Genomic DNA, 11,150 nt, shown 5'->3' with positions numbered 1-11,150 from the left:
GCTGAAGTGACAAGTGTGTCCTGCCTCACACGTGGTCCAGCCTCTCAGCAGTCCCTGCAGAGGCTTCCCCAGACTTTCCAGGTGGCCCCAGCTGCGAGTCCTGCACACTTGCTTTCTCATATTCACACATATATGTGTGCACATGTATGCGGGTTCAAACTCACAACTGCCCACAGGGAGAGACGCACATACATGCACACTCACCTGTGTTCATGCTGACGGATACACACATGCAGGTACACCTGCTGCCCATCCGTACCCTGTCCCCTCTGCTAGCATGTGCCCTGACCGTCTCTGTTGCCCACCCCACCCCTAGCATCAACCTGCCACTGCTGGACCGCACGATCCCCGACTACACCAGCTTTAACACAGTGGACGAGTGGCTAGAGGCCATCAAGATGGGGCAGTACAAGGAGAGCTTCGCTAGTGCTGGCTTCACCTCCTTCGATGTCGTGTCGCAGATGATGATGGAGTAAGTGCCCAGCTGCCTCCACCCCCACCTCCCACGCAGGGGGCTCGGGAGAGTGGAAGATAGGCAGTGTCCCAGCAGGAGTGTGGGGGCCAAAGAGTGAGATGGCCAACTCTGGAGTCGCATTCTGATCGCCACCCACTGGCCGTGTGACCTTGGGCAAATCACAGAAGCTCCCTCAGCCCCAGTTTTTCCTTCTGTGAACTGGGGGTTTGTAGGAGGAGCAACAGAGACATAGAGGGGGTGCCTAGCAAATGCAGGTTCCTTTCCCAGAAGCAGAGGCGATGGCACACCTAGATCCCCTGACTCCCAGCCCCGTGCTCCTGCCACCTCATGTAGTCACTCACTTCAGCTCCAGATGCCCACCCCTCCTCCACACCCCTCATCCCTTCCCTTGCTCTCTCTCTCATTTTTCTTTTTTTTTTTTAATAATTGTATTGACTTCAGAGAGAGGAAGGGAGGGGGAAAGAGAGAGAAAAACATTAATGATGAGAGAGAATTAGTGACTGGCCGCCTCCTGTATATCCCCCACTGGAACATGTCCTGCAACCCGGACATGTTCTCTGACTGGGAATCGAACCATGACCTCCGGGCTCATAGGTCGACGCTCAACCACGGAGCCACGCCGGCTGGGCCCCTTCCTCTCTTTAGCAGGAAACCCTGGAGAAGCCCAGGCAGCTCTCTGCCTGACCCAAAGTCCCCTCCACCCCCACATTTCCCTAACACACGTGCTTTTCTCCCCAAGGGACATTCTCCGGGTTGGGGTCACCTTGGCCGGCCACCAGAAAAAAATCCTGAACAGTATCCAGGTGATGCGGGCACAGATGAACCAGATCCAGTCTGTGGAGGTTTGACGTTCACCTGCCTCGGCTCACCTCTTCCTCCAGGCCCTGCCCCCTCCACCCCACATGCTGGCCGCCCTGGCTCTCTGTCCACCGAAGGGTCAGCCACCTGCCAGGAGGCCACGGCAACAGGAAGAACCAAGCAGCTCGCCAGCCATGAGACGTCACCAAGAGCACGTGCAACTCAGATGATGGGAAAAAAGGGAATGGGGACAAAAGGAAACAGATCCTGGGAGGGGGCGGGAAATACAAGGAATATTTTTTAAAGAGGATTCTCATAAGGAAAGCGATCATTGTTCTTGGGGGCAAAGAAAAAGGGCTTGGGAGATTCATGCGACGGTCCAATTGGAGCTCAAAAGCAGTTTCTCTCCAACTCCCTCTGGGAAGGCGACCTGGCCGGAGCCAAGAAACACTTTCAGGAAAACAAATGTGAAAGGGAGAGACCAGGGTCAGTCTCTTCTCTCCCGCCCCCAGGCTGCTCTTCCAGGCCTCGCTCAACAGCCACGTGCCAGGCGGACAGACGGGCAGCCACCTGGGAGCCACTCCGGGAATATCCATTCCTACTGCCGCTGGGCAAACAGAAGAATCCTTCTGTCCTTGGAGAATATTTTAGAAACTCCAATGAAAAAGACGTGTTTCTCCGATTGGCTTATGGGGCTGAAAAGGGACTCTTGTCTTCCTGGGTCAGGAAGAACACAGGGACCTGGGAAGGTCAGCCGCCCCGAGGCTGCCACCCCCCAGGTCTGCAGCTCCACGTCCATTATCACGTGCACAGCCAGCCGCCCGGCCCACTGGGCGCCCACTCCCGACAGCCCCCACATGGAGGACTGGTGCTGCAGTGACCACCATCAGCTACAACTGCCACTGAGGATGGTTGTGCCTGCGTCTGGGTTTGTTTACAGCGATTCGTGGACTGGGGGGCATATTTTGGTCAGGGGTGAATTTGGTTTAGGGGTTTGTTTGTTGGTTGTTGTTTTGGTTTTTTTTTAATGACAATGAAGTGACACTTTGACATTTCCTACCTTTTGAGGACTTCGATCCTTCTCCAGGAAGAAGGTGCTTTCAGCTTAATGACTTAGGCAATACACCAAGGGCGAGATTTTATATGCACATATCTGGATTTTTATATGGTTTTCACTGACACCCTTCCCTCCTCCGCCTGAATAGAGCTCCCCCCCTGCCGCCAGGCCTCACCAAAGCCAACTGCCACGGGGCCATCTGGGCCCCTCATAGACTGAGTGAGATTTGGGCAGAGCTGGGGGGCCAAGGAGAAGGAGCATTCCCGCCCCCAGGACTGTTCTTGAAAGCAACAGATCGCGCAGGAAGTAGGCCCGAGGCTGCAGCGTCAGAACTCTCTGCCCACTTGTCCACTCTCCTGCCCCAGTATATTCAGTGCTTTCCAGGCAAATAGGCCCCTTGGAGGTTCCTGAGTTGCCCTCACATGGCCAGTTCCCAGTTTCGCCTCTGGGAGCCCAAACCAAGCTGCATCAGGCCGGGACCCGGATCATTCACTGTGATATCCCAGCTCCCAGAGCATCTCCCTCAGAGACGTGTGCAGGCATGCTCCTTCCCCCCCTGGGAGAAAGCGTGTTGCTCTCCTCCCCGCTTCCCTCCTCCAGACCTCTGCCCAGATCTGAAGGGTCTTGGCCATGGGAAAACCCATCCACCAAGGGGTCTGGCCAGCCTCCCTCCTGTGAGCAAAGGCAGGCACCTGAGCGGACCAACCGGTTAGTGAATTGAATGGAAATAAACACTTTAGTTATAAAAAGACCTCTGTTCTCTGTAAGTTCCGAGAGAGAGAGAGACCCTGGCACCCTTGGAACTTGTCTAGTGACTCATGATGCTCCTCCTCGCTCAGGGTTACAAAGGCCCAGGGCTGAGAGGACACATGGAGGACGCCAAAGTCCATGTGGCCTCTCTGGCTTAGGCTTGTCAAAAGCACAGGCAAAGGAAGAAGTGACTTGGAAGGAAGGCTTGCTGCCTCTGCAGGATGCATCAGGAGCAGGGCGTTGGCGGTGCACTCAGCTCACCCGGGCCAGGGGGCGGGGGTCTAGGTATTAGGTGAGCTGTGAGGTGGGAGTGTGAGGGTCCCGGCGTACTCATGGGCCTTTCCCGCCCCTGCCCCCCACCCCTCTAGTCAAAGCCACAGGAATGATCACCTTTTCCTGGTCAACTAATCTCTGCGCAAATGGGCTCCTATTCACATAAACTCAGAATTCTTTGTGGAGGAGGGGGCAGGGACTCTAAAGGGGGGAGGTCAGGGATGCCTCATCTCAGGACCTTTCCCTTTGTCCATGGGAGACTGACCAGTGGCAAAGTTTCAGGTCACAGGTGGCCAGCTAAAGGCCACTCGGTGATCCGACAGAGCATCCCGCATGGCCCAGCCTGTCCTCTGTCACTCACCTGTTCTCCGGAGCCTGAGATGCAAAGGGAAGGAAGGGATTAGAGGGGAGCTTCCCCCTCGCCCCCCGCCCCAGAGGAGGGAACAGCAGAGTAAGCCACAGGGAAGGCCTTGGCTGGTTTCCCTAAAACTGGCCAGTCTTGGCGAGTCGGCCACCCTTGTGCCCCAAAGATGCCCAGCACGGGTGGCAGCTGTCCCAGCACACAAGGTCACCTTCTGGAGAGAGCTGCCCTGATGCTCTTCAGATTAACTCTGAGTCCCCAGCCTGCCCCCCACCCCCACCCCCACTGCTCTGCGGCCACCACAGGGGGCTGGCACTCAGTGCTTCCTGTCAGATGGCTTCCTGCGTTAAGCCGATAGGCTGGTGTCTGCTCGCCAGCGTGTCTGCCCATCCACCCTCCAGGGCCCTGCGTCCTCAGTGGTCCTGGGCCCCCTCATGCCTGCTTCTCAAGAGTAAGGGTGCTCCCCTGACCCTCTGTGTCTCCATTGCAGGATGACAGACAGACGTCACTGTGACCATCCAGGGGGCCTGCCTCTTGCTGCCGGAGCAGCTCCCCACCACCTCTTGCTTCTCAGAAGGAAGTGGCCGGCCGAGCTGCTGGCCCGGGCACACGGCTCTGAGCCGCCTGCCCGCTGCCTGGTTACTAATCCTTTCCTGGCTCCATCGCCCCAAGTGCCATCCCCACCTGCCCAGCAGTGTGAGAGGCGTTTCCGGCTGCTCTGCATGCAGTTGGTACTTGAGGAAAGAAAAGCTGCCTTGTGAACAGGGGCCAGGGCACCGTGGAAATGGGACCAGCTGCTCCGAGAGTGACAAGCAGATCTTCACAGGCCAGACTGGGTAATAGCGGGGCCATCGCCTCCGCTCCTACTGCTCCAGAAGCCCCCAAAATGAGTTGTTGTTGATAATCAGCAGGTTTCTTCTTGGGGGATGATATTGATCAACCGGTAAGACGTGGGCAGACCGATCAGAATAGATGATGGAAGTGCAGCAGACACTTAAGGGACTTGGGGCAGTGGCTGTTTACTAGCCAGTGGTGCCTCCTGCCCATAGGGCATCAGCTGGGTTTTCAACATCTTTTCTAGTTGGTCCCCACGCTGCCTGCGCTCAGGGAGCTCTCTGCCACCCCCTTGTGTGCAGTCATTAGCCTTGCACCCCTCTGCAATCGGGCTCATCTCCAGAAGACTGGGAGCTCCCGAGCCCTGCCCCTGCCTAGCTCTTCCTCACACCTGGCTGAAGCACAGGAAGGACCCAGGCCTCTGGTCCCCGCCTCCCCCCAGTGCTGAGCCCCTGGCCACTCCTGGATCTCTCCTGGGCCCCTGTAGTTCCAAGACTGGGACCCCCTGGAGAAGCCCTCATTTACTCCAGGAGAATCCAGGCCCTGCTGCGTCATTATCCATCCTCACTGACTGACGCTGGAGGATTCTTGCCAGGGAAAGCAGTGTAAATGCAGTCGAAGGACAGGAGGCCGCAGGTTGCTGGGGAAGATGCATCCTGGCAGCCTTGCTCTTGTCACTAACTTAAGATGTGAATCTGGGCAAGTCACTTCCCCTCACTGAGCCTCAGTCTCCCACATGTAAAAATGAGAGGATTGGACTGGGTGAGCCAGGTGAGGAGGCACCATTTTCTCCCCTAGGTAGGGGGGAAACTGAGGCCCAGACAAGGGAAGTGGCTTGCTCAGCATTACCCAACCAGGAACGGGCAGAGCAAGGCTGTGTTCGTCTGCTTCCATGGCCCGCGCCACACACTCCGTCAGAGGACATCAAGTACTTGGTGTCTGATGCTGGCTGGTAAGAGAAGGGAAAGCTCAAATGGGCTGGGGTTGTCAGGGAGGGCTTCATGGAGGAGGCTGTCTTGCAAATGACAGAGGTTGAGAGAAAGATCATTCCAGGTGGGCGGTAGAGTGGAACCAAAAATTCAGAGGCTGGAATGCTCCAACAGTGAGGAGTTGTGTCTGCCTGGAGCAGAGGGAGTGGTGGGAAGTGGGGGATGATGTACTCGGAGGCGGTTTGCACATGATACACACTCCAGCCACAGCAGGTTCTTGAGCAGAAGAATAGCAGAGTGAGCTTCGGGTTCCAGGAGGAGTGAGTTCAGCCATCAGGTGGGGGCAGGGTGCCCCACAGCTTCCCCGTCCCCCGGGAAGAAAAGCCCCCTGGAGAAGCCCTCATTTATTCCAGGAGAATCCAGGCCCTGCTGCTTCATTATCCATCCTCACTGACTGACGCATTTAATCCACAGATCACTCCAACTGCGGGGAGCAGCAGGGTTGGATTTCGAGCTACCTGATTCTTAATTCAGCTTCGTTTGATGATACCCACCCATTCCCTCCAGGCCTCTGTGAGAGCTACCAGGCCCTGACCAGAGCTGAGCAGATGTGGGTGGCAGTGACGGCCTGGGCAGGCAGGAAGGCGGGCATGGCAGAGCCCTGAGGGGACAGAGCAGAGCCCTGGTGTGCGCTGGAGGTGGCATGGTGGCATACTCACTGCTTAGGGTGCCCATCTCTGCCCTGGTGGCCCTGGCCCTGGGATCACCCAGGAAGGGGCTGGGGTCCTGCCCTTTACAATGGTGTGTTACGCTGGGGAAACTCAGAAAGAAGTTAGGGAGCCACTCTGTGCATGCACACACCAGCTGCCGGCCTTGACCCAGCTTCCCAGGAAATAGGTCCTGCCACAGAACATCTGGGAGAACACCTCGAAGCTGGCCAGTGTCCCTTCAGGGACACCAAGGTCAGAGTGCTGGTCCCAGAGGGTGACTTGGCCTTTGTTCTGACACGGGAAGCTCAGGGACACCCCACGGGAGGCGGGTCGCAGGAGGTTGAGGCCACAGGGATTGCATTAGTCACCGAACACTTACCATACATTCGGGACCTTATGGGTGTTACCATCCCCCCTCTCCCGGTGAGGAAACAGATGCCCACAGGTGCTGCCAGAGGGTTCCCTCCGGGCCCTATGCCTTCGGGGCTCCCCCTTTCCCACCTCCCAGGATTTCTCCGAATGTTTGCCATCGCCCACCTGTGTCAGAATCACCTGGGCTCTTGTTCAGCTGGCAGACCCACAGGCTCCTCCCCGACCCCTGAGTCAGAATCCCCCAGGTCAGCCCAGGGGCCTCTGTTTCTCACAAGCTCTCCTGGGAGACTCCTCCAGACTAAAATCCTCTCTTCACTTTCCCCTCGACGCCCTGTGCCCTGGTGTCTGCGGAGAGAGGGGCTGGTGTGGACAGGGTTTAGGACAGAGCAGGACATCGTCAGATAAGATGCCCAAACTCAGACATGGATTAGGGCCCATGAAGTGGGGGCAGGGCTGACCCTCAGGCATGTGTTCAGACTGTGCTCAGCTTTCAGGGAAATTAGACAGACCCCCCAGATCCTGAGTCTGTCTGAGTTTAGCTTCGCAGCGTGGAGGCTGCCTCAGGAAAGCTGATAGAGCAAGATAAAGCAAGAACTTAATACTGCAGAGGGGCCCGGCAGCTCCCCCAGGGCCACCCTGTGGGCACCCCACGAACCCCAAGGCTACAATCCAGAGCTGCAGAACGGGGCTTCCAGCTGGACCTGGAGCTTCATATGCCCCCTCTTCCCACCAGCACCAACCCCCTGCTTCCCAGACGAAGACACAAGGCTTTCCCTGGAGGAGGGCGAGGGAGGGAAGGCCCTTGTCTCTACTCAGGTCTAACAGCCATGTTGGAGGAGGGGAAAGAGAGAGGAGAGGGAGAAGGTCAGAGCGGGGACCACATACACTCTGGGTTCCTGCAGAGAGTGCCAGTCTAACATTCCATGGGTCAAAGATCCCAAGATTCTAAGATGGCAAAAGCCCCCAATTCTAAGATTCCAGGGGGAGGATTCCATGTTTTAAACATTCCATCACCATACGATCCTATGCTGCTCATTCTTGAGCCTTCAAGTCCCATTTGTTCATCACTGGTCCCCAAACCTGCGGACCGGGGCAGCGACAAAGCACACAGAAAGAGCGAGAATGAGAAGAGAGAGAGAGGGATGGTGAGGGCGGGTGGGGCAGGTACACACACACACTAACAACAGCTCCCTCCTTTGAGTCTGAAGCAGAGGCGCACCTGCACCAGGGCCAAGACCCCTCCTGTGAGGCTGGGTTTCTCTCGCTGGGAGAGGAGCAGAGCTGCCCACATCTGGCTGCCCCATGCAGGCCACCGTGCCCACTGGCTGGTGGGCTGGACAGCTCAGCTCAGGAGCCAAGCGGGGGCCCCACTAGCTAGGTTTGGGGAGGGACTCATCTGGGGTGGAACTCCCACCCCTCCCCCAAAGAGGAGGCTGCAGGGCCAGGGATTTGCTGAAGCATCTTCCCCAGGTACACCACCTTCCTGTGCAGAGCCTGTGTGTGTGTGTGTGTGTGTGTGTGTGTGTGTGTGTGTGTGTGTGTGTGTGTGTGTGTTGTGCTTTGTTTCAGCGCTGGGAAACCATAGGGTTGTGCTACAAACCCCAGAGCCACTCGGGTTACAGCCTCGCAGCCGTGCAGTCCCTGCCCCATTCCAAGGGCCGTTTGACCCTTTCTAGGGGAGGCTCTTGCCCATGGGATCTGGGAGGCCAGCCCGTGGAGGTTCCTCTGGACTGCTCAGAGCTGTCTGCCTGCTTTCCCTTCCATGGACAGGGCCTCCAGTGGGCAGGGGACACAAGGGGAGCCCCTGAGGCTGGCCCAGGGTAGGCCTGGCAGGAACCTCACTCACAGGCAGCCTCTTTGGAGCACAGAGAAGAGCAATTACTGGTTGGTCAGGCTCAGCCCCAAATCCGAACCACAGCTGCTATTTCTTGAGTGCCAACAATGTGCCAGAGGCCACGCTTACCTTTTTACACACAGCGTCTCACTCAATCCTCACTCAGCTCTGCGAGCAGGTACAGTTATTATTCCTGCTCCACAGACCAGGGAATTCAGAGACCGGCACGGGGCTTTCCCAGGTCACAAAGTCGGCCAGTGGTCTCTGACCCCAGCATCTGCCCTCCCAATCATTATGCTCTGCTGCTACCAAGATGCCCACTCAGCCCCTCTCCACTGTGAGGCCCTTGCCAGTCAAACCCCACACTTCAAGGGGCACTCTGCTTGGGGGCACTGGGACATCCTAACCTCCTAGAGCCACTGTCTGAGCCGCTGTCCTGGACTCCCCGCGCCCTGCCCCTGCCCTGCCCCCACCGCCCAAGGTGTTAGTTCCAGCCTGGGACATTGGGCCAGAACTCTCAACTGGGCGGGGTGGGGGGGGTCTGGCAGGATTTCACAGAACCCTGTCTCTTCTGGTCATAAACATGATGTTCCTGATAATGCTGGGGGGTCGGGAAGTGATGCGGTCGAGGGTTCTGATGGCCATGGGTCAGACCTGGATCCCCACTGCTGTGACCAAGGAAACCTCACCAGCTGTGTCCATGGGCCCCTGACTCTGTTGCTCCAATGCCTTTGTAGGAGTATTTTTAGCAGAACCTTTTTTTTTTCCAAAATAAATGTGAATTGTAAAAACTATCACTTGGACTCACAAGGTTTTCTTGTTCATTTGTTTTGGTTTGGTATTTTTGCTGAGGTTCCCCAGGGAACACATGGGGGCTCCTAGAGGTTCTCAGCAGGGTTGTGAAGTATGACTAAGGATGAAGCCAGTGCTAAGGGGCTGAGGTTGGGGCTGGGGTTGGGTTTGGGTTGGGGTTGAGGTTGGGGTTAGGGCTGGGGGGGGGGGCGGGATTTGGCCTTGGCTGGGGAGGGGCATTGAATTGGAGCAGTAACTCCCAAGTGCTCTAAGAACACGTATTCATGTTTAAGAGTTTGAGCTCGGCTGTCAGGGGTCCTAGGGTTTGAATACCAACCCTGTCATTTAGCTCTGTTAGCTCAGTTTCTGTGGAGATGTCACATAATTGCTGCACGCCTCATTTTCATGTCTGTGAAATGGGGCAATGACATCTAAGTCCGAGAGCACAGGTGAGGATTAAATGACATGAAGCATAACAAGTACTTGGCGTGCACAAACATGAACTCTCGGATTTTGCTGGGAAAGGTCAGGGCCCATGTCTGCCATACACTCAGCTCTGCTCTCCATAATCAGGATGCTGCCTGACCTACGATAGGATCTCAGTAACTGTCCAATAAATGTCAGGTCAAGTTCTGCTAAAGAAAAAAAAGGGGGGGTCATTCAAGGGCAGTTCATGGCAAAATACATTAGGCAAATTTTGGACTTGGGCAAGTTGATTAGGTTTCCTTACTTCAGGATAGTACAGAGCCTTAAATATGTTTAAAAATATGTATAGCCCTAACCAGTTTGGCTCAGTGGATAGAGCATCAGCCTGCGGACTCAAGGGTCCCAGGTTCGATTCCGGTCAAGGGCATGTACCTTAGTTACGGGCACATCCCCAAGTAGGGGGTGTGCAAGAGGACGCTGATTGATGTTTATCTCTCATCAATATTTCTAACTCTCTATCCTTCTCCCTTCCTCTCTGTAAAAAATCAATAAAATATATTTTTAAAAAATAAGGGGAACAAACTACTGATGTACACAAAGACATGCATGAACTGCCAAACATCACGCTGAGCAAAAGGAAACAGACACAAAGGACGACACTGTATGATCCCATTCATATGAAATTCTATGACAGGCAAAACTAATCTATGGGGACAGAAAGATCAGTGGTTGCCTGGAGCTGGGGACAGGGGAGAGGACTGACTGCAGTAGGAAGGACGTTTGCGGGGCGCTAGGAATGTTCTATACCTTGATAGGGGTGGTGGGTATACATACTCACCACCCAAAATCACCAAACTATACCCTGGTAATGTGTGCATTTCCCTTTATGTAAATTATAACGCAGGTTGATTTTTTTTAAATATATTTTATTGATTTTTTACAGAGAGGGAGAGGGACAGGGAGTTAGAAACATTGATGAGAGAGAAACATTGATCAGCTGCCTCCTGCACACTCCCCACTGGGGATGTGCCCGCAACCAAGGTACATGCTCTTGACTGGAATCGAACCGGGGACCCTTCAGTCCACAGGCCGATGCTCTATCCACTGACCCAAACCGGTTAGGGCCAGGTTGATTTTTTTAAAAGACAAAACACAAGCCCCTATTTTTGTCTTAGATTCAACAGACACAAAAGTACTTTGTCGGCGCGCTGTTCAAAGTATGTAAATGCTTTATTCTAAGTTTCTGTACTTAGCTCGTCCTCCCCCGTGGATAAGGAATCGTTTGCAGCCCGGGGTCCACACTCCGAGTAGCGGGGGCCCTACCCCGCTTCGTCAACTACCTGGGTTCGCGGGAAGGCGAGGCGGGGAGGCTCCGGCCAGAGCCCGGGTCACTGGGTCTGGAAGACGGGCTTGCGCAGCAGCCGCAGCACCCGGTACGTGTAGAGCCCGGGAACGTCGAAGCCCGGGGACAGCCCGCGGGGGTCCAGGGGGTAGAAGCGGACGAGCTGCCCGTGCTGGGCCTCGAGGGACAGCCAGGCG

General features: G+C 55.7%; 2 protein-coding genes across 4 annotated transcripts in view; one reads left to right on the top strand and one right to left on the bottom strand.

The window, feature by feature from the left end:
• Window positions 1-2,332, top strand: part of EPHB2 (EPH receptor B2) — a 141,678-nt gene extending 139,346 nt beyond the window's left edge. For 2 of the 3 annotated variants that reach the window (XM_015557285.1, XM_006777585.2), the window contains exons 14-15: window positions 317-472; window positions 1,215-2,330. In XM_015557285.1, coding sequence (XP_015412771.1) covers window positions 317-472; window positions 1,215-1,323 — 265 coding nt within the window. In that variant the 3' untranslated portion in view covers window positions 1,324-2,330. Of the gene's footprint in view, window positions 1-316; window positions 473-1,214 lie in introns of all 3 variants that reach the window. The other variant, XM_006777586.2, reaches the window with a different exon arrangement.
• Window positions 2,333-9,539: 7,207 nt separating this feature from the next.
• Window positions 9,540-11,150, bottom strand: part of LACTBL1 (lactamase beta like 1) — a 6,367-nt gene continuing 4,756 nt past the window's right edge. Inside the window, 1 exon segment of the mRNA XM_015557200.1 lies at window positions 9,540-9,616. Coding sequence (XP_015412686.1) covers window positions 9,540-9,616 — 77 coding nt within the window.

Source organism: Myotis davidii, unplaced genomic scaffold (assembly GCF_000327345.1).
Source record: "Myotis davidii unplaced genomic scaffold, ASM32734v1 scaffold149, whole genome shotgun sequence".
NCBI classification, from domain to species: Eukaryota; Metazoa; Chordata; class Mammalia; order Chiroptera; family Vespertilionidae; genus Myotis; species Myotis davidii.
The sequence above is the reverse complement of the archived record's forward strand: the minus strand, read 5'-3'. Positions and strand labels throughout refer to the sequence as shown.